The sequence below is a fragment of the Pavona decussata genome, unplaced genomic scaffold (assembly GCF_977016875.1).
Source record: "Pavona decussata unplaced genomic scaffold, jaPavDecu1.1 SCAFFOLD_134, whole genome shotgun sequence".
Lineage (NCBI taxonomy): Eukaryota > Metazoa > Cnidaria > Anthozoa > Scleractinia > Agariciidae > Pavona > Pavona decussata.
This window is the reverse complement of record NW_028145547.1, coordinates 5,625,870-5,653,360: the sequence shown is the minus strand read 5'-3', so window position 1 is coordinate 5,653,360 and position 27,491 is coordinate 5,625,870. Positions and strand designations below refer to the sequence as shown.

The window sequence follows — 27,491 nt, the reverse complement described above, 5'->3', positions numbered from 1 at the left end:
ATGTCGTCTTTGGCAGGATAAATGTTAGTACCGGCCCAGTTAATTTCAAAATTGATCTTTTTTGTTCCCCGTACGTGGATATTATATTATGGAACACAACTGAGATTTCTAATATAATAATTGTAACTTCAGTGCTTTTATTTCCTAGTTTGTCTCGCCTAAATATGCGTGAAATTTTCGATAAAAAAGACAACTGGATCGATTAATAAAAATAACAAAACTCCACGGTTAACGTTTTCGACTGCATTAAGCCGCAACAAAAAAAGAATACAATTTTTAATATGGAAAGCCTTGATAAAGAATTCTTTTAGTACAGCAGTTTGACAGAAAACTAAAAACCGGAACAACAATAAAGGGATCTACCATCACTAAAAACATAGCCATGGGAAAAAACGATTCAACTGCCTATATCTTTCGACTGAAGTACTTTGAGTCGCCAGCTGGATAAAGATCTAATGCGAGTTTCGAAAAAGAACACAATTAAAAGTTTCTTAAACATGAACATGATAATTACTTTCGGACGTCATGGACGAAACTTTTGTTATTTATACAACGATTAACAAGTCAGGCATAAGAGGCCAATTTTGGCAATTTTAAATAACCCGGACTGCAAGCCTACCACATATCACTTCCAATAACAGCAGCAAAGATATATTGTTGGCGTCCCTTTAATTTATTGCCACTAATGATTCCCCGGTTTATTGCTTTCTACGACTAAGAAGATTAAAAATATAACCCGGAAATTCAGAAAGTTGAATTATTTATAGACAGTAGAGACTTTTAATTTTATTTATCACTGCGGAAGCTAAGGAAATCGCAGGAAAGTTGTTAATGCGTTTTTAGAATAATGGACACATTTGTGCTGACGTCTCTGTCATTACGATAAAGTAAAGACTTGCTTATGACTTGTAAAAGTTCCAAGAAGCAAACAATCTTTTTTTGCTCTTATAAACTGTTTGACAGAAAGTTGGATTGTTCTTGATCCTATTTGAAGATCAAATGGAAACAAACAGTCAGTGTTAAAATTTTTAAATTGTTTTTGCATGACATTTTGAAGTTGTTTTGTCATGATTCACACAAATGCCAGTGAGTAAAAAAGTAAATAAGTAGGCTTGCGTCCGGTGATTAACAGAAAACTTCAATCGCGAGCTTACCTGATGATTTCGTTTCGGTTCTGGCGGAAGCTAAAGGGGAAGTATAAAGGGAATTTCGTGTTAAACCAAAAACTCGAAAACCATTCAGTTTTTATCAACAGAAACCTAAAGGTATTGCTGAAATTTGTTGTAGATTGTCATGCCATTGTACTAAGACTATCGATAAGTGTCTCTAACCACAGCTACTACTAGCGCTGGTCATTAGTTGTTCCTTTCATGAAGTTAGTTCAATAGGCCTTATCACGGTTTTCGACGCCATTTTGACGAGTAGGCAAATACGCGTCTTGAAATAACAGTATTTGTATGGAAATCCGATGTCAAATAATTTTCATAAAACATCGCTTCTGAAAAATTCATGAATTGGAAACTTTTAGCACTAGGAAAAGGATTTTAAGAAAAAAATTGGAGGGATGTAGTTGTGCCAGAAGAGCGTCCAGTCGTGTTTTGAACTTTCCATACATTTCCCTGTATTTTTTTTCCGCGAACTATTTTTACTAGCAGTTCACGGCTGGTTCGCTATACAGACGGTATGGAAAGTTCAAAAACAAGACTGGACGCTTTCTGGCACAGCTACCTCCTTCCAATTTTTTCTTTCTTAAAATCCTTTTCCTAGTGCCAAAAGTTTCCAATTCATGAATTTTTCAGAAGCGATGTTTTATGAAAATTATTTGTCATCTGATTTCCCTACAAAACACTGTTATTTCAAGACGTGTTTTGCCTACTCGTTAAAATGGCGTCGAAAACCGTGACTAAGGCCTATTCTGTTCGCATAAAAATAAACATAGTTATGTTGTATGAGTTTAAATGAGGATTTTCTGTTGCAAGTAAATGACAGTATAGTGAGGAAGGATTATTCATGGTTCACTTCACAACTTTTATGTGCGTTAAAAATACAAAGTAAGCGCAGTAGTGTATGCGCAGTGGTCAGAGCGTTGGTCGCCAGATCTGAAGGTCATTGGTTGGACGCCTAGCACTGATCTGACGTCTTTTTGTTTCTTCAAGAAGTCTTTCTCCTTATCGTCTCTCTGCACCCAGTTAAATAGAAGGGCAACATACTGTCAGGGGTTGACTTCCAATGGACTAAGCAAAGGTCTAATTTAGGGGCCAGGGGATCACCAATAATTAACAATTATTCTGCGAAAACGCCCGGAATATTGGCTGATACATAACCGACGAGGCCGTAAGACGATTTCTCTAAAATAAGGGGATATTCCGCAACGTTGAACAGGATAATTGTTTTATTTTTTCAACACATTGGTAACAAACAACAGTTTTATCGCAGAAAAGATAGAGACAATCTTTATTTTGCCATTTTTCTCCCTGACACACGAAATTACGTATATCGCAGGATATCTGTTGACTACGGACGACGAATATCCAGAGCACCATTACCATATTTGGGCAGTGTTACAATGTATTGAATAATAATCCCAATTATTTGCTTCATGCTACAGATACCAGGTCTAACTACCGCCGTGTGCGACATTAACCTCGCTATACCCTTCAAATGCAAAGACGTGTCTGGCTTTTCTATAAAAAAATGCGAGTTCTTTCTCAGCTAATCAGTATTCAGTAAATTGTTTTCCCAGCAAATTTTCAGCTTTACAGATTCTCCATTATTCAGAAATCACTTCACCTAAACAAGTTTCAAAAGGCAAACGACTTTTGCACTTTTTTAGTTACATAATTGTCAGAACAATGCAAATGTATAAATTAAAAACAAAAGTACAGCCATATTACATTTACTTTAAAGTAAACTGAATCAATTTTAAAGGTGTATAATCTCGAAAAACAAAATATAGAATTATTCGTTGGAAAATACCTTAGTTAAATACCGCATTTTCTAGTAATACGTCACTGTGCAAATCCAAAGAACTTGGCATTGATTTGGACATTTTTTGTACAACGAAGGGTCAAATAAAACCACATCACCAGCAAGTATATGCCACATGCTTCGTCGTTAAAAGTCATTACGAGATATAGTCACCATTGTAAACATTCAAGAATTGATTTAAGTATTAGTACGATTTTGCGATATAACTGACATTAACTATCTTTTTAGATCAAAAATGGATAACAACGTCAGCTCAAATGCCACGGATTTGCTTAAATGCCCACCGCCCCAATCGACCCTCTTCACAGCCGGCTGCCAACTGTTTGCATACAGTGGCATTTTGGTTTTATCCGTATTTGGGAACAGCATCCTTATCAGCGCTGTCAGCAGGAATTACAATCGTATTCACTCTGTCATGAACTATTATATCATTAACATGGCAGTCGCTGACCTCTTGACAACAGTGTTTGACATGGGGATACAGGTATACCACTATGCGCTGATGGTAACGAAGAAGCAATTGGAATGGTTCGACGGTATTACGGGTGTGTTTCTGTGCAAATTTATCGTGTTCATCCAAGGTACAGCCATTGCTTGCTCCGTGTTCACCTTGGCCGCCATTGCTATTAATCGATTTCTAGCCGTCATGTTTCCATTCCGACGCAACAGACGCAACAGCACTGCAATTCTAGTCATTTCTCTAATCTGGATGTCTTCTTTTGCCATTGCATCGCCGATGCTTTACGCCATGCATGTTCAGAATGTGGACGGGGCGTTGTATTGCATGGAGAACTGGGAGCCATTGTTTGACAACCAGTCGTCCCCAAAAGATTACACTTTGGCATTGTTCTTTTCCCTGTACGTCTGTCCGCTTGCTATAATCGGGATCTTATACTCTGTCATCGTTTTCAAAGTTTGGGTCAGAACTGTCCCAGGACACACAACAGCTCACAATCAGCTGCACGAGATCGAAACGAGAAAGAAAATTCTCAAGATCTGCATAACAGTGGTGCTTATTTTTGCGCTTTGTTGGCTTCCGTTTTATGTTTATCTCGTCTTGAGTTTCCTTGGTGCTAATAAGAAGGACTGCAGGGTCGATGAATACGTCGCTTTTCTTGGTTTTTTCTTTGGCGATGCAAACAGCGCTATAAACCCGTTCATTTACATTATTTTCAACAGTGACTATCAAAAAGTCCTGAAAAAGGCGCTTAAGCCTTTCTACTGCCCTTGTAAATCCAACAGAGTACGCATGCGCAGCAACAGAAGCACGCTAGAGAGTTTCCCATCTTTACGTACTTTCAAAGCGCTGGAGCTGACGTCACTGTAAAAAAATATTTATAGATTGCAACTAGAAGTACGATGGTCGGAAGGAAAACTGTACTGAAAGTTACTGGTATATTTTAACTGATCCATCCATTTAAGTTTGTATACATACCGTAATGTGGGGTATTCGGATGTAAGCTTAAACGTATTGGTATTAAAAACAACATCCAATTAAATCCCTGTATCTCACTTCTTATCAGTTACCTTTGTCGCAAAATTCAAATGTCAGTTGTTTGACCACAGCTCTGGACGCTGATCCTTCTGACCGCCAGATAAACAAGAAATCAGTTACAGAACATATCAGTACCAAGAATAGAACGAACATCCACTTTTAAGTTTCATTAATATAGAGAATATATCACAGGGTCACAGAATCCGAGCTGAAAATAAAAATATTTATAGGGTTTGCTCTAACGTATTGATAAGCTTTAATCCGTTGATATGAACCAGCTACAAACACATCTGAACAAAACCGATGAACACTGATCATAATTGCTGACATAAAATCAAGACTAGACTGCCAGTCAGAGTCCATATTTGGTAAACAATAAGCAAGGGACCGCAAACGAAAATGCTGCAAGTATACGGAGGATCTGTAAAAGATCTAAATATAAATGACTCAAATTTCTGCAAGGTTGACTTAACACGACAGCGACATAAAAGAGACCAAACCGAGAATCAACAGAATGCAGCAACCGTGGACAGCTGTTTCGAGCTGGTTGGCTCTCGTCGACACGGTGTAGCACAGCAAAAAGTAGAACAACCAACGCGAGTCGAGCGGTCTACCAAATGCACGTGGTAGTGATTTCGGATGGGCCCAAATTTATACATCCGTCCACGTCATAGCGCGTGACTACAAACAATGAACAAAAGAACTGAAATATCACGTCGCTGTCGCAATAAGTTAAATGAGAAAAGCAAAACTTTCCTTCACGAGTACATGGCCAAACCATGTTAAAAAAGTACAGTATGTTTGGTGCCTTGTTTTAGCAACTTTATTCACCCATCAGTTGTAACATTGTATAACTAATACGGTCAGTAGCAGGGTATCTTCACAAGTTCTATTGAGCTTTTCAAAGAAGACCCCCAGACATGGTTTCTACTAATAAAAAGGCTTACGATTAATGGAGCTTTTTATAAGCTTTTATGAACATGCACCATCTAGGAAGAAAAGGTCTGAATCAATCACGGAAGTGGAGAGTGAGTCTGGAGAAAGAGGCCTCATACGATAGGCATGATTCTTGGTCCTTTGCGTGCACGAAAATACAACAAAAAGCCTTTAATCGCCGCCTAAATCAAAATCAATGCTATTTTTTACTGTTGAAAACCTAACTACCTTCTCTAATTCTATTTTAAATTTTGTTCTAAACTTTAATTCTAATATTCTCATTATATAGCTTTATCCAAATCCCAGTCGCATTCCGATGATGGTGAATATGACGTCAAGAAACTCGATCACGGTCAAGAGACTGGCACCAACACAAAGACCAATTTGGCCGCCTATTTCACCTGAGGAAAGAACAGAAAGCCAGTCAAGACTCCCCAGTCTGATTTAATCTTCCTAATCTGTTACAACCTTTTCAACATTCTCAGTTTTCTACACCGAAAGCAAGGTAAATTCTACTACAAATGTAATTGAAAGAGTGATTCATCAAATTAAAGGTAATTTTAGTGCAAAACAACCATTCTCAAATATCTCTGTTCAATTATAGGGCACTCGACGTCCTTGTGTCAAATCTATTTTGTGACCAACCTTAGGGAGACAGGCACTTAAGTGTGGATTTTGGTCATAATTTATCGCGATCTGACTAAAGATTATCAAATATAGAAAAATTACAAATCTTGACGCGATCAGTCTAATATTTGGTGTAAGTTGTGACTGGTTTATTTATGAATTAGTCTAAATATCCAACTTGACCCATTACCCTGCTAGATGAAGCCTAGCCTTTTTAAATGATCAAAAAACATAACGAAAAATATTAAATAAAATGACAGACTAAGCTATACAGAAGCGTTTACATTACTGTGAGGTTGTTGAAGTAATAAATTAATTAAACACGAGAAAGCGTGTTTCATCAGATATCCAAACACTGAGAAGTAGGTTGAAAAAACGAGGCGCAGCCAAGTTTTTTTTTTTTTTAACGACTTCGAGGTGTTTGGATATCTGATGAAACACACTTTACTTTCGAGTGTTTGATATGACTCCTCAAATGATCAATAACTCTTGGAGAAATTCAAGGCTAAAGTTGGCATAATTTTATGGTAATTAGGGACACACATCCAAACCACGGTCACAGTAGTGATTTTCTTTGTTTTCTCTTGATGAATTGTTAATGATTTTGAGAATTACGAACCCCCCCCCCCCCCCCTTTAGAAACGTATGCGCTGCCTGATAGCAACGATAGTAAAACGATATTTCAAAAAGAGGTTTAGTTTCTAAAGAAACTATGGTGCTGCGTCGGTTGGGAGTGGAAACGAATGTTTGGTTTTATCAACAGTTGGATTCTGGTTTCACTCTGACGGAGGGCTAACGCTCAAAACGTCAGCACTCGAATCTCTTTACGATAGCGAAATTACCTTGTCAACTTTGTTGATAAAACCAAAGGATAGTAAAAGACTACTAACTCCTAAAGTAGCATGGGTCAATACTTTGTCCATTGCGCTTACCTAACATGCTTTCTGAGTCATAGGCAGGTGTCTGTTCGATAAGTTGGTAGTTTAATTCCTGGAAGTACACACGCAGTTCCAGAAGGTTCTGGCTGTGAAAACAAAGATGCAGATAGTTACGTGGTGATGTAACCTGAAATAAACGAACTATAAGAGAAAAGGGAACTTAACAATAATTAAGCCAGTCTTGATTTTTACGCCTTCCCCAGTGACTGCCCGTTACAGTGCAAATGTCTTTTAATTCGAAGATGTCATCGCAAAAGTGGATTTAAGAGTCAAAGGCACTTTAACACGTATACAAGCAAAATTAAACTTGGAAAATCTAAGGAAAGTGATTGGGCTGACCTGTATTGTTATCAGAAACGGTCGGGCGATAGAAAACGACACATTTTATGGGGCAAGTCTTGCATGAGATTTAAGGGCGCGTGCATCATGAATCCGAACGGTTCCGTTGCTATTCAAGTGGAGTCCGGCACTTAGTAGACAAATACCTGAGGTATTCTTTAAAGATTTTGATCCTTTCTGGTGACAGCTGTTGTTCGTCTCCCAGACGAAACTTCAATTCATGTTTCACGTGGTTGTTGCTTGGAAAAACCGCATAGGAGAGAAATTGTTGGAAGGAGATCTTTTCACATGGCACTGGGCAATCGCAGTCCGAGCCTTTAAACTTGTGAAAATTGCCTGAAACGACAGACATTGTTGACGTAATCTATAGCATATAGGCAGTTACATAGGAAACCAATTCTACTTTGATTAACTTTTTTTTTTTACACAATGCAAATTGGGAAATTCATGTTTCAGGAACAGGAGCGGTAGGAGAAGGAAAACCCGCGCCCTGACGTTCTGACAGACTTTTCAAAGTTTGCAAGGAAATCCAGGTTAGGAGTTTGTGCTAATGCTTGTTAACTGGAGCTGGATTTTAATCTAGGCCGGGTATCGAGGGTGCCCAACGAAAAAAATGAAAGGAAACTATTTCATATGTAGCCCTCTCAGCTTACCTTTTTCGCGCGTCAGGCAATCAATTGTTTCTTTTAATCCGCAGACTTTTGCACTGTTTAATTCTGCTAGGCCAAAAAATTCATCAAATAACAGAATAAATTGCAAACTTCACCTTTTTTAGATCAGTTACTTTTTAAATACTGTTTATGGTTAACAGCAGCTAAAGTATTTTTGAAGTAAAATAGATTAAAAAAATAATGCCAACCTTATCAATAGCAAACTGCTTAAGTTCGATAATTGGGATGCTCTCTCGTTTATACTTTCATCTACGTGTACGTTAGCAATTTGCAAAATGACCACCTCCCAGTTGGCTTGATAAAACTCAGTTGATAGAGCACTGCACCGGTATCCTGACAGAGGTAATGGGTTCGAATCCCGTTCAAGCCTGAATTTTCCAGGCTTTCTCTACGTAACTGCTTAAGTTGCGCACATAACTGCCATTGGCATTCGTTTGGTCATTCAGCTCTTTCTTTCCATAGTAGACCTAAAGCGCCTAATTATTATTGCATAAATAAGTGTGTTTTTCTTTCTTTTTTAATGTGGACGGGTTTTTCATACCTGATTTACCAGCAATGAACATTGTACCCTTTATATTTATGATTCGTTCCTGATCAGACAGTGGTGAAGGGTTTTGGTTAGAAAATGAGCCGCAGGAACTAATCATTAATTCCTGAAATATCACAGTAAACAAAGAGTAAGCTCTGAGAATTTCCTACAGCATTTTTTCCCGTGGAGTAAATAATAATCAGCGAACTCTGGCGGAAAAATGTTTTTGACCCACCAATCAAGCGCATGGCGTGCAGGCATTACTGCCGGATCATGTTTGAAAGATCTTCCTATGCTTGGTGATCGATGTCGTCATGCGTTTATATTTTTGTTGTTGTTGTTTCAGAAAACTGAAATACAGTCTTTTGTTTTTCACAGTCTCCTGTCTCTCAAGAACATGTACAGCTGGAAACTGTTCTGTTACACAGGATTTTATCAGACAGTGGCTATCTTGTGAGATAAAGCTTACCAGGCATTGAAACGTCTCTGCAGCCACATTTTTCGATCGCATATTTTGTCTGGCAATTCAACATACAAGCAGCAGTCGAGTACTTCTTATAACCAGGTATGTCACTGATGGACTTATTGAAACAGTTGCTTTCGTAAGGTGTGGGAAGATTGATAACCTAATAGAAAAACAAGATAGACAACGCACGAATTAACTTTGTTAAGCAGGTTAATCACCAAAAATGAGCTCAGTGTTGTTGTTGTTGTTGTTGTTGTTGTTGTTGTTGATGACGATGATGATGATGATGGTCACAGGACATAAAATATGGACTAAAATGAAATCAAAATCCAGCCACATATAAGGGACACCCAGTCGGTAAGCGAAGGATCGACACACCGGTAATTTCACCCAATTGAAATATAACAATGCCTTGCTTGACTGAAATACGGCCCAAATTTCCGGGTTACGATGATATTCCAGTGCAAGCGTTTTCAAAAGCTGAATCGAAAACTGTCAAACGTTTTTGAAATCTGTATGACAGCAGATCAGATCAGTCTTATAAACGTATTAATTCTTGTTGAAAAACAGCGGAAATTAAACGGTGGGTTGTAAGTGCGAGTAATGTATACCTATCTTATTGTTTCAAGGGAAAATACAATTTATTGCCTGCAACTGCTATACCCTTGATGATTACTTTCTCGAGTACGTTGGCGTTTCTAGATGAAAAACAAATTAGTTTGAGTTTTACAGTAAGTTATAATGACTGGGTCCGGTTGACAGTTAACGTTCGAGGAAAGTGATTTTTTTGTCCAGAGGACGTAATACTTGAAAGTTGTCATCTGCCCGAGGTAACTCACTAAATCCGAACGGTTCCACACGTTCTCTATGGCGGCGTTCAGTTATTGAAACATAAAGCACGGTTTTAGACGTGACATGAATTGGAGGGAAACGGGTATAAATGCTGAAGAAGAAATGGAAATCAACGGACACATGACAACAGAACCAACGTTAAGATGATATTTATATTAAAGTGTCGATAAAATTCAGCGTCTTGTTCGAGACAGCTCTTCTCGAGTCGACCACAATGTGTCCCGCTGCATGTTCATGGCATCCAGATGCAAGAAGTACACTGTCCTAAATTTTGTCAACAGTGGCATAAATGCAAGAAACCAAATTACTTTGTACACAGATGGATTTAATAAAGGAGGAGAACGTTTATGAAGTCAAGTAAACCTGGAACGTGAGATATGCCTCTTGTCAGCTGAGATTCATGCATTTGGTAAGTGACGACTCCGACGTGAACCAACTGCACTACGGCGAATATTTAACAATTATTCCACGAGTGTGCGTTGGATATGAGATGATAGATGCTATAATCATTTCATATCCAACAAGCGCGAGTGGAATAATTGTTTTATTAAAAACAATCAAGAAATATTGATATATCTTGCTGATTTCGCTTTGCAAGAACAGCCAGAAGACAATAAATAAATTTTTGGCACAGTATAATGGCTCATATAACATGGCCATGCACTAAGCCAATCAAACTCCATGATCCAGTTTTAATTTAATAATGGATATTCGTCGTCCAGTAGTCAACGGTCCTACGATTACATAATTCCGTGTGTCGGGAGGAAAACAAGCAAAATAAAGATCGTCTCCAGCTTTTCTGCAATAAAGCTGCGCTTTGTTATCAATGTGTTGAATAATAAAATAATTATCCTGCTCCATCTTGCGGAATATTCCATGAGTTTAGCCAACTCGTCCTGCGGCCTCTCGGACGACCAGACGATATTCCGCGCGATTTCGCAGAATAATTGTTAAATATGATGCAGTATATCCCCAAAACACTTTTTTTCCCTTTATCGTCAAAACAGTTTGTAATCTCATCAATATAACAACTAGGCTGCGAGAGCAGACGCATTTTCCTGCTTTTGTTTCACCCGGGTGAAAAAGAAAAAGGAGGAAAAGATGTCTGCTCTCGCCGGCTAAATTAACACATAACGACAGACTGAAGCTGAGCGGTGCGAATCGCCGCATAATGCATGTTGCTGCAACAATATCTTGGAAACTCTTAAGCTATAGGACGTCGATATAAGTTTTTGGCATATTCTTCAAACTACACACAATACCATTTTTACATTGGGGGTCGCTTCTCTTAAGCTTTCAGCTCCAGTAAGTGACCTTATAGCAGTCAACTGCATATTTTTGCACTTAATATATTCTTAATATACTTTGTTGTCATCAGCTCTCTTTTACGACCGTCTGGATCGATCAGTCGCATCAACCATAATCCAATTTCTGTTGCATTTATTACTGCGGCAGCCTTGCAAGCCGGGTGATCCTAACACGTACATATCTTTTTTTTTTCTGAGCATGTAAAGTAAAACTGAACCTACGCTATACAATTGTTTTGTGTTCTGGTTCACGACCAAGCCCGTTTTAGTCGAATCATATACAAATATTGATCGCCAATAAATTTAACTTTACAGACCCTTATTTTTCTGTAGCGTATCCGTGCGTTTGAGCTCGGTTTCCAACAATTTAATTCAACCTGTTTAAATTTGAAAAAGCTCGATGTTATTGCAATTCTCTTTGGAATATTGACATAGTGTTTCCTTCCCTATGCGTACACCGCCGGTGTAGATGAAGTTGGTTTAAAGGTGTAGCATCAAAAGGAGCACGACTTAGAAACTGCCGACCGACCGATCTCTTAATAAGAAAGATAGCTCGCACTTTAATAAGTTCGGATTCCACTGAACGGATGTGAATTTAATTGAAGAAGCTTGCGCACGAGTGACAAAACTGAACCGGCGCTTTTTATACAGAGACCACACAAAATCTGCTAACATGAATTTAAACAAAAACATGCATGACATTATTAAAAGCTGTTTTTCTTTTCTTTTCTTTTCTCTTTTTTTTTTTTTTTTGAGCTCTTGTTTGTTTCTTCAGCTTCCCTGAATCGCAAATAAAATTTAGCCTTTGTTTTTTCAGTAGGTTATCTTTTGAAGTAAAATGCAATGGAGACCGGAACATTTCCTTCAATTAATTAAATTGAACGATCTTAATTTGGTATTAAAAAGAGAACAACCCCATTTTCATCGTCATTTTCTTCGGAACCAAATCAGGAAAGTTTAATTTTGGTCGCAATTAGAGTTTGCTCCAATGTCATCTAAACGTCGGAAAAAGACAAATCAATATTTTCCTTTAAGAGCATATTTTATTTGCACCTGTCGGTCGGACACTGGACATTATTTTCTAGATGTACCCATCAAGTTGTCGCAGTCATTTCAGCACTTCATACAGATAGCTTTTATCTTTGTTTCATAATACTTAAGACTCACCTCGGATACCAATTAAGGAACACTCAATGTAGCACGTCATGGAAAAAGGTTCTGTTGCTTGAAACAGTATTGTATAGTTGTCTTAAACAACAAATATTGTCTCAGCGTAAAAAAAAGCTAGGTTAACCCGAAGCAATTGATCTGAAATCTCCTTATCAATTTCTATCATTTTGTATTTCGTCAGCATTCCGGTTCTTATTGCAAATTGCATTGATTTAGTACACGTTGCGACAAAGGATCTCTACAAGAATTGTTCTCTAAGTCCACTTGGCCACGTTTTAAACAGGCTAAGCTACAACACTGGAAGGTAAGCAAACAGTCTTCTTGTTTCCTTTATGCTTAGTATATTACATAGAGAACTGAACTCAGATTTTAACTGTGGTAAAATGTATTTACATGAAGTTTCTTTTCCATCCGGTGGCGTTGAAAACACGAGCTTTTTAAGGTTTGATTTCTCTCATCTTCTTTGAGTTTGTAGATTAGTGCATCTGTTCTAAACATATGCCCGGCTACTCTAAGCTCTGCGAATTCATGATCGTGATAAGCTATTTCTTCTAAAATGTGAATAAAACCACCTTGCCCGTGATTAAAAGAAGAATATAGAAACATACAAACATTACAAAAAAAAAAGAAGAAGATCAACTGATTTTTTTTGCGACGTTTATAAATAATGTTGCTTTAGTTGATTCTTAAATAAAGAAAACATGTCTGCTCGTTTTTCTCTCCTAATTTTGTTTCTGGGAATTAAAGTATAGTCATTCAAATGAAAGTCTATGAGTATTACTTTTCTCGTGGCGTTAATTGTTTTCTTTGTTTCTTTTTCCACTTTTGTCTCTGGATAAATCCGAAATTGTGGCCATTCCAAGTGTGGACCGGCTTTTTTTACTCGATATTATTTGTAACGCGAAATCTGAGGTATTCTTCAGGCTTAAAATTTGGAATTTCTATCACTTGGTACGAGCAAATAAAGTCGCCAGTTAACACTTTTGGCAAGAATCACTGCCCATTACTGGCTTAACAATTTGCATTCAGCTTTTTGTCCATGTTACACTATGCGAAAGGGAAAATGTCTCCCTGGTAAAAGAAATGCAATTACAATTTCGGTAAACATGTCGTCTTTGGCAGGATAAATGTTAGTACCGGCCCAGTTAATTTCAAAAATTGATCTTCTTTGTTCCCCGTACGTGGATATTATATTAGTGAACACAACTCTGAGATTTCTAATATAATAATTGTAACTTCAGTGCTCTTATTTCCTAGTTTGTCTCGCCTAAATATGCGTGAAATTTTCGATAAAAAAGACAACTGGATCGATTAATAAAAATAACAAAACTCCATGGTTAACGTTTTCGACTACATTAAGCCGCAACAAAAAAAGAATACAATTTTAAATATGGAAAGCCTTGATAAAGAATTCTTTTAGCACAGCAGTTTGACAGAAAACTAAAAACCGGAACAACAATAAAGGGATCTACCATCACTAAAAACATAGCCATGGGAAAAAACGATTCAACTGCCTATACCTTTCGACTGAAGTACTTTGAGTCGCCAGCTGGATAAATATCTAATGCGAGTTTCGAAAAAGAACACAATTAAAAGTTTCTTAAACATGAACATGATAATTACTTTCGGACGTCATGGAAAAAAAATTTGTTATTTATAGAACGATTTACAAGTCAGGCATAAGAGGCCAATTTTGGCAATTTTAAATAACCCTGACTGCAAGCTTACCATATATCACTTCCAATAACAGCAGCAAAGATATATTGTTGGCGTCCCTTTAATTTATTGCCACTATTGATTCCCCGGTTTATTGCTTTCTACGACTAAGAAGATTAACAATATAACCCGGAAATTCAGAAAGTTGAATTATTTATAAACAGTAGAGACTTTTAATTTTATTTATCACTGCGGAAGCTAAGGAAATCGCAGGAAAGTTGTGTGCGCAATTCTGCTCTAATGCTGTAACAGAAATGCGTTTTTAGAATAATGGACACATTTGTGCTGACGTCTCTGTCATTAAAGACTTGCTTATGACTTGTAAAAGTTCCAAGAAGCAAACACTCCTTTTTTACTCTTATAAACTGTTTGACAGAAAGTTGGATTGTTCTTGATCCTATTTGAAGATCAAATGGAAACAAACAGTCAGTGCTAAATTTTTAGTTTGTTTTTGCATGACATTTTGAAGTTGTTTTGTCATGATTCACACAAACGCCAGTGAGTAAAAAAGTTAATAAGTAGGTTTGCGTCCGGTGATTAACAGAAAACTTCAATCGCGAGCTTACCTGATGATTTCGCTTCGGTTCTGTGGGAAGCTAAATGAGAAGTATCAAGGAAATTCCGCCGTGTTAACTCAAAAACACGTAAACCATTTTGTTATCAACAGAAACCTAAAGGTATTGCTGAAATTTGCTGTAGATTGTCATGCCATTGTACAGACTATCGATAAGTGTCTCTAACCACAGCTACTACTAGAGCTGGTCATTAGTTGTTCCTTTCATGAAGTCAGCTCAATAGGCCTTATCACGGTTTTTGACGCCATTTTGACGAGTACGCAAGCGCGTCTTGAAATAACAGTGTTTGTATGGAAATCCGATGTCAAATAATTTTCATAAAACATCGCTTCTGAAAAATTCATGAATTGGAAACTTTTGGCACTGGGAAAAGGATTTTAAGGAAGAAATTGGAGGGATGTAGCTGTGCCAGAAAGCGTCCAGTCGTGTTTTGAACTTTCCATACATTTCCCTCCATTTTTTCCGCGTACTATTTTTAGTAGCAGTTCACGGCTGGTTCGCTATACAGACAAATGTATGGAAAGTTCAAAACAAGACTGGAAGCTTTCTGGCACAGCTACATCCCTCCAATTTTTTTTCTTAAAATCCTTTTCCAGTGCCAAATGTTTCCAATTCATTAATTTTTTCAGAAGCGATGTTTTATGAAAATTATTTGGCATCTGATTTCCATACAAACACTGTTATTTCAAGACTTGTTTTGCCTACTCGTTAAAATGGCGTCAAAAACCGTGACTGTGGAGGAAAATAAACATAGTTATGTAATATGAGTTTAAATGAGGATTTTCTGTGGCAAGTAAATGACAGTACAGTGAGGAAGGATTATTCATGGTTCATTCCATAACTTTAATGTATGTTAAAAATACAAAGTAAGCGCAGTGGCAGATGGGCAGTGGTCAGAGCGTAGGTTGCAAGATCTGAAGGTCGTTGGTTGGACGCCTAGCATCTGACATCTTTTTGTTTCCTCAAGAAGCCTTTCTCTATATCGTCTCTCTGCACCCAGTTAAATAGAAGGGCAACATACTGCCTGGGGTTGACTTGCAATGGACTAAGCTAAGGTCTAATTTAGGGGCCAGGGGATCACCAATAATTAACAATTATTCTGCGAAATCACGCGGAATATTCAGGTGATATCTAGGCTAACCGGCGAGGCCGTAAGACGATTTCGCTAAAGTAAGGGGATATTCCGCAACATTGAGCAGGATAATTGTTTTATTATTCAATACATTGATAACAAACAACAGTTTTATTTCAGAAAAGATGGAGACGATCTTTATTTTGTCATTTTTTTCTCCCTGACACATGAAATTACGTATATCGCAGGATATCAGTTGACTACGGATGACGAATATCCAGTGCACCATGACCATATTTGGGCAGTGTTACAATGTATTGAATAATAATCCCAGTTATTTGCTTCATGCTACAGATACCAGGTCTAACTACCGCCGTGTGCGACATTAACCTCGCTATACCCTTCAAATGCAAAGACGTGTCTGTGTTTAATCTAAAAAAATGCCAGTTCTTTCTCAGCTAATCAGTATACAGTAAATCGTTTTCCCCCGCAAATTTTCAGCTTTACAGATTCTCCATTGTTCAGAAATCACTTCACCTAAACAAATTTCAAAAGGCAAACGACTTTTGCAATTTTTTATTTACACAATTGTCAGAACAACGCAAATGTATAAATTAAAAACAAAAGTATAGCCATATTACATTTACTTTAATTAAACTGGATCAATTTTAAAGGTGTAGAATTTCGAAAAACAAAATATAGAATTATTCTTTGAAAAAATAGCTTAGTTAAATACCGCATTTTCTAGTATTACGTCACTGTGCAAATCCAAAGAACTTGGCATTGATTTGGACATTTTTTGTACAACGAAGGGTCAAATAAAACCACATCACCGGCAAGTATATGCTACATGCTTCGTCGTTAAAAGTCATTACGAGTTATAGTCACCATTGTAAACATTCAACAATTGATTTAAGTATTTACGATTTTGTGATATAACTGACATTAACTATCTTTTTAGATCAAAAATGGACAACAACGTCAGCTCAAATGCCACGGATTTGCTTGGATGCCCACAACCCCAATCGACCCTCTTCACAGCCGGCTGCCAACTATTTGCATACAGCGCCATTTTGGTTCTATCCGTATTTGGGAACAGCATCCTTATCAGCGCTGTCAGCAGGAATTACAATCGTATTCACTCTGTCATGAACTATTACATCATTAACATGGCAGTCGCTGACCTCTTGACAACAGTATTTGACATGGGGATACAGGTATACCACTATGCGCTGATGGTAACGAAGAAGCAATTTGAATGGTTTGACGGTATTACGGGTGTGTTTCTGTGCAAATTTATCGTGTTCATCCAAGGTACAGCGATTGCTTGCTCCGTGTTTACCTTGGCCGCCATTGCTATTAATCGATTTCTTGCCGTCATGTTTCCATTCCGACGCAACAGACGCAACAGCACTGCAATTCTAGTAATTTCTCTAACCTGGATGTCTTCTTTTGCTATTGCGTCGCCAATGCTTTACGCCATGCATGTTCAGAATGTGGACGGGGCGTTGTATTGCATGGAGAACTGGGAGCCATTGTTTGACAACCAGTCGTCCCCAAAAGATTACACTTTAGCATTGTTCTTTTCCCTGTACGTCTGTCCGCTTGCTATAATCGGGATCTTATACTCTGTCATCGTTTTCAAAGTTTGGGTCAGAACTGTCCCAGGACACACAACAGCTCACAATCAGCTGCACGAGATCGAAACGAGAAAGAAAATTCTCAAGATCTGCATAACAGTGGTGTTTGTTTTTGCGCTTTGTTGGCTTCCGTTTTATATTTATCTCATCTTGAATTTCCTTGGTGCTAACAAGGAGTGCCGGCTCCCTGAATACGTCGCTTTTCTTGGTTTGTTCTTTGGCCATTCAAACAGCGCTATAAACCCATTCATTTACATTATTTTCAACAGTGACTATCAAAAAGTCCTAAAAAAGGCGCTAAAGCCTTTCTACTGCCCTTGTAAGTCAAACAGAGTACGCATGCGCAGCAACAGAAGCACGCTAGAGAGTTTCCCATCTTTACGTACTTTCAAAGAGCTGGAGCTGACGTCACTGTAAAAAAATATTTATAGATTGCAACCAGAAGTACGATGGTCGCTGTGAAGGAAAACTGTACTGAAAGTTTTATGTATACTGGCATACTTTAACTGATCCATCCAGTTAAGTTTGTATATATACCGTAATGTGGGGTATTCGGATCTAAGCCTAAACGTATTGGTATTAAAAAGAACATCTAATTAAATCCATGTATCTCACTTCTAATCAGTTACCTTTGTCGCAAAATTCAAATGTCAGTTGTTTGACCACAACTCTGAACACTGATCCTTCTGACCGCCGGATAAACAAGAAATCAGTTACAGAACATATCAGTACCAAGAATAAAACGGACATCCACTTTTAAGTTTCATTAATATAGAGAATATATTACAGGGTCACAGAATCCGAGCTGAAAATAAAATAGGGTTTGCCCTAATGTATTGATGAGCATTGATCTGTTGATATGAACCAGCTACAAACACATTTGAACAAAACTGATGAACACTGATCATAACTGCTGACCGATAAAATCAAGACTAGACTGTCAGTCAGAGTCCATATTTGGTAAACAATAAGCAAGGGACCGCAAACGAAAATGCTGCAAGTATACGGAGGATATGTAAAATATCTAATCAGCTAAAAATATAAAAGACTCAAATTTCTGCAAGGCTGATCCACACGGTGTAGCACAGCAAAAAGTAGAACAACCAACGCGAGTCGAGTGGTCTACCAAATGCACGTGATAGTGATTTCGGATGCGCCCAAATTCAGACATCCGTCCACGTCATAGCGCGTGACTACGAACAATGAACAAAGAACTGAAATATCATGTCGCTGTCGCAATAAGTTAAATGAGAAAAGCAAAACTTTCCTTCACGAGTGCATGGCCAAACCATGTTAAAAAAAGTACAGTATGTTTGGTGCCTTTTTTTAACAACTTTATTCACCCATCAGTTGTAAAATTATATAACTATTACGTTCAGTTGCAGGGTATCTTCACAAGCTCTATTGAGCTGTTCAAAAAAGATCCCCAGACATGGTTTCTACTAATAAAAAGACTTACGATTAATGGCGCTTTTTATAAGCTTTTATGAACATGCGCCCTCTATGAAGAAAGGTCTGAAGCGATCACAGAAGTGGAAAGTGAGTCTGGGGAGAGAGTGAGACATACGGTAGGCAAAACGCTAGGTCGTTTGTGTGCACGAAAATACAACAAAAAGCCTTTGGTGGCTCACCGCCTAAATCAAAATAAATGCTATTTTTTCTGTTGAAAACCTAACTACCTTCTCTAATTCCATTTTAAAATTTTTTCTTAATTTTAATTCTAATATTTTCATTATATAGCTTTATCCAAATCCCAGTCGCATTCCGATGATGGTAAATATGAAATCAAGAAACTCGATCACGGTCAAGAGACTGGCACCAACACAAAGCCCAATTTGGCCGCCTATTTCACCTGAGGAAAGAACAGAAAGTCAGTCAAGACTCCCCAGTCTGATTTAATCTTCCTAATCTGTTACAACCTTTTCAACATTCTCAGTTTTCTACACCGAAAGCAAGGTAAATTCTACTACAAATGTAATTGAAAGAGTGATTCATCAAATTAAAGGTAATTTTAGTGCAAAACAACCATTCTCAAATATCTCTGTTCAATTATAGGGCACTCGACGTCCTTGTGTCAAATCTATTTTGTTACCAACGTTAGGGAGACAGGCACTTAAGTGTGGATTTTGGTCATAATTTATCGCGATCTGACTAAAGATTATCAAATATAGAAAAATTACAAATCTTGACGCGATCAGTCTAATATTTGGTGTAAGTTGTGACTGGTTTATTTATGAATTAGTCTAAATATCCAACTTGACCCATTCCCCTGCTAGATGAAGCCTAGCCTTTTTAAATGATCAAAAAACATAACGAAAAATATTAAATAAAATGACAGACTAAGCTGTACAGTAGCAGTTACGTTACTGTGAGGTTGTTGAAGTAATAAATTAATCAAACACGAGAAAGCGCGTTTCATCAGATATTCAAACACTGAGAAGTAGGTTGAAAAAACGAGGCGCAGCCAAGTTTTTTTTTTAACGACTTCGAGGTGTTTGGATATCTGATGAAACATACTTTACTTTCGAGTGTTTGATATGGCTCCTCAAATGATCAATAACTCTTGGAGAAATTCAAGGCTAAAGTTGGCATAATTTTATGGTAATTATAGGAACACACATCCAAACCACGGTCACAGTAGTAATTTTCTTTGTTTTCTCTTGATGAATTGTTAATGATTTTGAGAATTACGAACCCTCCCCCCCCCCCCCCCCCTCTTTAGAAACATATGCGCTGCCTGATAGCAACGATAGTAAAACGATATTTCAAAAAGAGGTTTAGTTTCTAAAGAAACTATGGTGCTGCGTCGGTTGGGAGTGGAAACGAATATTTGGTTTTATCAACAGTTGGATTCTGGTTTCACTCTGACGGAGGGCTAACCTTCGAAACGTCAGCACTCGAATCTCTTTACGATGGCGAAATTACCTTGTCAACTTTGTTGATAAAACCAAACGATAGTAAAAGACTACTAAATCCTAAAGTGACATGGGTTAATACTTTGTCCATTGCGCTTACCTAACATGCTTTCTGAGTCATAGGCAGGTGTCTGTTCGATAAGTTGGTAGTTTAATTCCTGGAAGTACACACGCAGTTCCAGAAGGTTCTGGCTGTGAAAACAAAGATGCAGATAGTTACGTGGTGATGTAACCTGAAATAAACGAAATATAAGAGAAAAGGGAACTTAACAATAATTAAGCCAGTCTTGATTTTTACGCCTTCCCCAGTGACTGCCCGTTACAGTGCAAATGTCTTTTCATTCGAAGATGTCATTGCAAAGGTGGATTTAAGAGTCAAAGGCACTTTAACACGTATACAAGCAAAATTAAACTTGGAAAATCTAAGGAAAGTGATTGGGCTGACCTGTATTGTTATCAGAAACGGTCGGGCGATAGAAAACGACACATTTTATGGGGCAAGTCTTGCATGAGATTTAAGGGCGCGTGCATCATGAATCCGAACGGTTCCGTTACTATTCAAGTGGAGTCCGGCACTTAGTAGACAAATACCTGACGTATTCTTTAAAGATTTTGATCCTTTCTGGTGACAGCTGTTGTTCGTCTCCCAGACGAAACTTCAATTCATGTTTCACGTGGTTGTTGCTTGGAAAAACCGCATAGGAGAGAAATTGTTGGAAGGAGATCTTTTCACATGGCACTGGGCAATCGCAGTCCGAGCCTTTAAACTTGCGAAAATTGCCTGAAACGACAGACATTGTTGACGTAATCTATAGCATATAAGCAGTTACATAGGAAACCAATTCTACTTTGATTAACTTTTTTTTTACACAATGCAACTTGGGAAATTCATGTTTCAGGAACAGGAGCGGTAGGAGAAGGAAAACCCCCGCCCTGACGTTCTGACAGACTTTTCAAAGTTTGCAAGGAAATCCAGGTTAGGAGTTTGTGCTAATGCTTGTTAACTGGAGCTAGATTTTAATCTAGGCCGGGTATCGAGGGTGCCCAACGAAAAAAATGAAAGGAAACTATTTCATATGTAGCCCTCTCAGCTTACCTTTTTCGCGCGTCAGGCAATCGATTGTTTCTTTTAATCCGCAGACTTTTGCACTGTTTAATTCTGCTAGGCCAAAAAATTCATCAAATAACAGAATAAATTGCAAACTTCACCTTTTTTAGATCAGTTACTTTTTAAATACTGTTTATGGTTAACAGCAGCTAAAGTATTTTTGAAGTAAAATAGATTAAAAAAATAATGCCAACCTTATCAATAGCAAACTGCTTAAGTTCGATAATTGGGATGCTCTCTCATTTATACTTTCATCTACGAGTACGTTAGGAATTTGCAAAATGACCACCTCCCAGTTGGCTTGATAAAACTCAGTTGGTAGAGCACTGCACCGGTATCCTGACAGAGGTAATGGGTTCGAATCCCGTTCAAGCCTGAATTGTCCAGGCTTTCTCTACGTAACTGCTTAAGTTCCGTACATAACTGCCATTGGCATTCGTTTGGCCATTCAGCTCTTTCTTTCCATAGTAGACCTAAAGCGCCTAGTTATTATTGTATAAAAAAGTGTTGTTTTTTTTTCTTTTTTAATGTGGACGGGTTTTTCATACCTGATTTATCAGCAATGAACATTGCACCCATTATGTTTATGATTCGTTCCTGATCAGACAATGGTGAAGGGTTTTGGTTAGAAAATGAGCCGCAGGAACTAATCATTAATTCCTGAAATATATGTACAGTAAACAAAGAGTAAGCTCTGAGAATTTCCTAAACCATTTTTTCCCGTGGAGTAAGTAATAATCAGCGAACTCTGGCGGAAAATTTTTTTTGACCCACCAATCAAGCGCATGGCGTGCAGGCGACCATTTCTGCCGGATCATGTTTGAAAAATCTTCCTACGCTTGGTGATCGATGTCGTCATGCGTTTATATTTTTGTTGTTGCTGTTTCAGAAAACTGGAATACAGTCTTTTGTTTTTCACAGTCTCCTGTCTCTCTTGTTTTGGTCTTTTTTTAAAAGAACAGCTGGAAACTGTTCTGTTACACAGGATTTTATCAGACAGTGGCTATCCTGTGAGATAAAGCTTACCAGGCATTGAAACGTCTCTGCAGCCACATTTTTCGATCGCATATTTTGTCTGGCAATTCAACATACAAGCAGCAGTCGAGTACTTCTTATAACCAGGTATGTCACTGATGGACTTATTGAAACAGTTGCTTTCGTAAGGTGTGGGAAGGTTGATAACCTAATAGAAAAACAAGATAGACAAAGCACGAATTAACTTTGTTAAGCAGGTTTATCACCAAAAATGAGCTCAGTGTTGTTGTTGTTGTTGTTGTTGTTGTTGTTGTTGTTGATGACGATGATGATGATGATGGTCACAGGACATAAAAGATGGACTAACATGAGATCAAAATCCAGCCACATATAAGGGACACCCAGTCGGTATGCGAAGGATCGACACACCGGTAATTTCACCCAATTGAAATATAACATGCCTTGCTTGACTGAAATACGGCCCAAATTTCCGGGTTACGATGATATTCCAGTGCAAGCGTTTTCAAAAGCTGAATCGAAAACTGTCAAACGTTTTTGAAATCTGTATGACAGCAGATCAGATCAGTCTTATAAACGTATTAATTCTTGTTGAAAAACCGCGGAAATTAAACGGTGGGTTATAAGTGCGAGTAATGTATACCTATCTTATTGTTTCAAGGGAAAATACAATTTATTGTCTGCAACTGCTATTCCCTTGATGATTACTTTCTCGAGTACGTTGGCGTTTCTAGATGAAAAACAAATTAGTTTGAGTTTTACAGTGTTATAATGACCGGGTCCGGTTGAAAGTTTACGTTCGAGGAAAGTGATTTTTTTGTCCAGAGGACGTAATACTTGAAAGTTGTCATCTGCCCGAGGTAACTACGTTCCGAAGTCACTAAATCCGAACGGTTCCACACGTTCTCTATGGCGGCGTTCTGCTATTGAAACATAAAGCACGGTTTTAGACGTGACATGAATTGGAAGGAAACGGGTATAAATGCTGAAGAAGAAATGGAAATCAACGGACACATGACAACAGAACCAACGTTAAGATGATATTTATAATAATGTGTCGATAAAATTCAGCGTCTTGTTCGAGACAGCTCTTCTCGAGTCGACCACAATGTGTCCCGCTGCATGTTCATGGCATCCAGATGCAAGAAGTACACTGTCCTAAATTTTGTCAACAGTGGCATAAATGCAACAAACCAAATTACTTTGTACACAGATGGATTTAATAAAGGAGGAGAACGTTTATGAAGCAGTAAACCTGAAACTTGAGATCCATGGCCGTACTCTCTGGCACTCACTGACTCACTTGCCCGCCCACACGCCCAAGCTTGCTGGCTTACCTTTTGTTTCCTTATGGCTGCAAAAGAACTCATACCGGGACCCACTGCAAAACCGAGTTCATCAACCATGGGTGGTGTGTCGGGATCGTGAATTAGTATCTTGAGACCCGCGAGGTACCCATCAGCACCATAATAATCATCTTGTCGTACGTTTAAAATAACATGAAGTCCAAACGCTGCTCCAGCCTGTGTCACTTTCAAAACGGGTTGACCATCCCTGCCTGAATGAAATTGGAATGCTAGCATAAAGTTATCAAATGAATAGAGTGGTTTTGATTTGAGTGTCGTAAGATCAAAACCGAAGTAATTTAATTCTAACAAAACACAAAAAACGTAGACAGCGCAATGGACCAATCAGAACTCGAAACAAATATATGTAACTAGTGCTTCTCTTGGTTGTAAAAATGGCGCGAGTTTTTCTAACCAATCACGGAACGAAGTAAGAGTAAAACGAAAGCAAAGGAGAAATTAGTTTCGACACTCAATTGAAATTCGCTTTTATTGTTGGCAAATTTATGCATATCGTGACTTTTATCCATCTAGCCAGCTAGCTATGCCTCTATTCATCCACAAATCAAATGATTGTCAGATGATTTAGAATGTGAGGCAGCACTTTCTTGAGAGCTCTTAAAACAAACTAAATTAAAACCATCAATCTCTGCATTAAATCTAACCATTCCTTGTACTTGCAACTGTTAATTTTAGATTTGAATTTATGTTAGTGCACGGCTTTTGGGAAAGCCAAAACTACTTTTGTAATTTTGAGCACAACTGTTGCGATAGGTAGACCAATCTCTCCTTCTATTAGTCCATCCATCCATCCATTCATACAATGTACCTAACACAAAGCAGAGATCCGCAGGCTATTTCTCATACATTATGCAAAAAAAAAAAACCCCTACGGCTGCGTTAACCTAACGGACAAAAGATTTTCAAAATTGTCGGATGTATAGTTATAATTTTGGAACTTTCGCCGTCCATTGTCCTCCTAATCAACTTGATTTGCTCAGCTGGCATGAGCTCATTAATAACAAAACGAAATGCTAAGAATATATGAAAAAGATCATTTTCTAAGCTACTAACATATACTACCCACTCAAATTAAAAAATAATTGCTTTGCTGTTTGAAAACGAACGTAAATGATATGCCTCAAAGATAACAACATTTTCAAGTCGTTTTGGACGATTTCTCGTCCAAAAAATGATAGATAATAGGTAAAGAGTATAATTTGTCAAGCTAGAAACAGAAATCCTCGCAAATTAAACAATTGTGAGTGATTTGTTTGAAAACGGACGTTTTTCCGTTTTGGTTGAACCGGGCGTGAACTCATTAATAACAAAAAAATGGTAAATAATTAATAAAAAGCATCATTTCCCAAGTTACCAGCACACATCCACTCAAATTCAGTAAACAAATGAACGCTTCCCTGTTTGAAAGTGGACGTTAACAGTGTGCCTGATACGATTGAAATTTTTGTTACTGCACGTTTTCAGATCAGTAACATCAGTGTTATGTCCAACTTTAGAATCACGTTTAAAAGTGTAGAAAATCACATCGTATTAAATTCGATGCTAATTTCGATTTGGTTTGTACTTCAGATCTAAATACATGAAAATTTAATTTATGAAAACCCTGTTATCATTTATAGCTGCTCTTATATCTATACATTATACATTTTTTGGTTTAGTCAAGAAGGTTGGGGATTTAAGTTTTGAACAAATTCGCCCTTATTTCTTTATGTCTCAGTGACGCTGTTATAAATTAATTACAACGATTCCAATTAAAGCAGTCATGATTTTTATAGTATAATTGCTATAGGCTTAAAGAGTACAATAAATCCTAACTAAAGGAACTTATAGATTAAGAATTATTCATTAACATTTAAGCACACTAAATGAAGATGCAACATGAAAACTAAAAAGAGATTTTCACTTTTTTACCTGAATTAAACGTGTGGCAAAGTCCCATAGATGTCAAAACAGCTGTGAAGTTGCTATGATCACATTTCTCTTCAAGCCGCCAAAGGCAGCTTACCAATGTGTCTTCAATTTGATGTCCTGCAGTAAAATACAACTCTGTCATGTTAACATTGTTGTACTTGCTTAAATCCACGGTGCTGTTACTTGTGTCGAGTCCACGCACCTTTTTCTCGGCGTACTCAAAAACCTTCTCGTATCCTTTTGCCATAAAAACAGATTTTTTAAACGTGTTAAAGTTGCAAATGGTTACTGCTGGAAACTCTGGGGTGTCCTCGTACACCAAGCTTACTTTCGTTGCAGTGGAGTAACTTAAATATTTTCTTATTAGCTCTGAAGACTGATAAGAAAAGCATGCAATTCCCGATAACAGAAATACAGCCCAAAGAACACGCCGTACCACGGTTCGGCTGGTGAACACGTTTTGCAAGCCGTGAAGTGTGGTTGACTCCACGAAGCTGTCCCATTTTTGCTTTATGGCGGCCGATTGGCTTATTTTCGCGGAGAGGTCTTCGTTGCACTCGGGAATAACTTTGTTGGATTTTGACACCAAAGAGTTTTGCTTTTGATCATGATTGCTTTGTCTTAAATCGATCTCCGAAATGTCTGAATCCATTTCTCCCTTCCAACTGGCGTAAGTGTTGAGTTTTGCAAGACCAATAATTTAAGCTATTTGAAAATGTATGTAAATGTGATGCTATAGTGACTATCTCTGTTTACCTCCTGATCGAAACACACAAAAAAAAACTACAAAGCAAACAAACAATGAAGGACCTTGCCCTCGTCTTCAGTGTCAATGACCAACTCCATTATCTAAGGTAAATTTGCTAGGCGTGAGAGCAGAACAGCTGAAATCACAGCTCTCTAGTCATTAAAGTACCGTATTATCTTGATTAAACGGCGGGCCTCGAATAATCGCCGGATCTACGAGCCTTCGGGGTCCAGCGTTTATAAGAGAATGGTACACAGTCAGTATAGTCATACCAGGATAGCATGCGTCCTAACTGCACACTAGTACTCGGAATTGTAAGGCGGATAAGATTACAAAGTAGGCAAGATTCTGCGAAAAGACGGGCGTTTCAAATGCCGTGTTTAACCATGATAATTAGAAACATTGTTTTCAAAGTGTTATTGAAATTACGGTTCAACAAATCTGAACAAACAAATAGCTAAAAACCAGTAATATTACGAGTCAGCAGCTGGGCTCCATGCCGTTTCTCCTTTGTAAAAGTTGAAATTACGTTTGACAAAAGCATGCAGCTACTCTGTCCTCCAAATAGGCCTTACGAACCTTTAAAGTACTTTAAATAATCCACTCCGAGCTAGCTTGCACTTTCAAAAGCAAAATAGAATAATAGTGACCTTTCCAAGTCTAATCAAAATCTAGCTCGCCTAATCCTTTGTTCTCATGATCAAAAGTAGGCTTTTTTGTTACACAAAATAGATGGCTCGTTTGAAGGGGAAGTATAATCACGAGGATTTTGACCTTTTGTGGTTAAAATAGTCAGACAACACCTTCACTTAGTTACAAAAAATTCTAGAGCATCAAGAAAAAGAAATCAACTGAATTCTTGAAAGGAACAACTCATGAACTGCTCCAGTGCATTTTGGGAATCAAAACAGCGAGAACTTGAAAGCAGTTAGCCTAACTTTTTTTGAAGTCGCAGTCCATTCTAACCCAGTCCATTTGTGGCCAGAGACACTCATCGATAGTCTTAGTACACTGGGGTGATAATTTACAACAAATCTGAGTAATCTTTAATGTTTCTGTTGATTAAAGAACGTTTTGGAGTTTTTGATATATAACAGCAAATTCCCCGATACTTCCTCGTTAAGATTT

At 37.8% G+C, this 27,491-nt stretch overlaps 3 protein-coding genes across 3 annotated transcripts; 2 read left to right on the top strand and 1 right to left on the bottom strand.

Moving 5' to 3' along the window:
- The first annotated feature begins 3,223 nt into the window (after nt 1–3,223).
- LOC146467936 (neuropeptide FF receptor 2-like) lies at nt 3,224–4,521 on the top strand. The gene has a single exon (XM_085125558.1). It carries the CDS (start codon nt 3,224–3,226, stop codon nt 4,313–4,315), a length of 1,092 nt encoding a protein of 363 aa, XP_084981684.1. The 3' UTR covers nt 4,316–4,521.
- A 165-nt stretch (nt 4,522–4,686) lies between these two features.
- Nucleotides 4,687–26,267, bottom strand: LOC146467934 (acid-sensing ion channel 2-like). Its single transcript, XM_085125657.1, has 12 exons — nt 25,616–26,267; nt 23,675–23,895; nt 22,371–22,527; nt 21,333–21,395; nt 20,828–21,017; nt 20,337–20,428; nt 19,124–19,173; nt 8,993–9,149; nt 7,977–8,039; nt 7,470–7,659; nt 6,979–7,070; nt 4,687–5,820 (listed from the first exon to the last, which is right to left on the bottom strand). Exons 1-12 carry the CDS (start codon nt 26,265–26,267, stop codon nt 5,711–5,713), a joined length of 2,037 nt encoding a protein of 678 aa, XP_084981783.1. The 3' UTR covers nt 4,687–5,710.
- On the top strand, nt 12,166–19,052 carry LOC146467935 (substance-P receptor-like). Its single transcript, XM_085125287.1, has 2 exons — nt 12,166–12,622; nt 16,643–19,052. The coding sequence occupies exon 2, from the start codon at nt 16,650–16,652 to the stop codon at nt 17,736–17,738; it is 1,089 nt and encodes a 362-aa protein (XP_084981413.1). The 5' UTR covers nt 12,166–12,622; nt 16,643–16,649; the 3' UTR covers nt 17,739–19,052.
- Nucleotides 26,268–27,491: the final 1,224 nt, after the last annotated feature.

Excerpts from the sequence above, each read along its gene's own strand:
- LOC146467936 (XM_085125558.1), top strand. The coding sequence starts at position 3,224 with ATGGATAACAACGTCAGCTCAAATGCCACGGATTTGCTTAAATGCCCA.
- LOC146467935 (XM_085125287.1), top strand. The coding sequence starts at position 16,650 with ATGGACAACAACGTCAGCTCAAATGCCACGGATTTGCTTGGATGCCCA.
- LOC146467934 (XM_085125657.1), bottom strand. The coding sequence starts at position 26,267 with ATGGATTCAGACATTTCGGAGATCGATTTAAGACAAAGCAATCATGAT. Across the intron at positions 9,150-19,123 it reads TTGGTGCCAGTCTCTTGACC|GTTATCAATCTTCCCACACC; the intron begins GTGATCGAGTTT and ends TTTTTCTATTAG. Across the intron at positions 8,040-8,992 it reads CAGAGACGTTTCAATGCCTG|AATTAAACAGTGCAAAAGTC; the intron begins GTAAGCTTTATC and ends TTGGCCTAGCAG.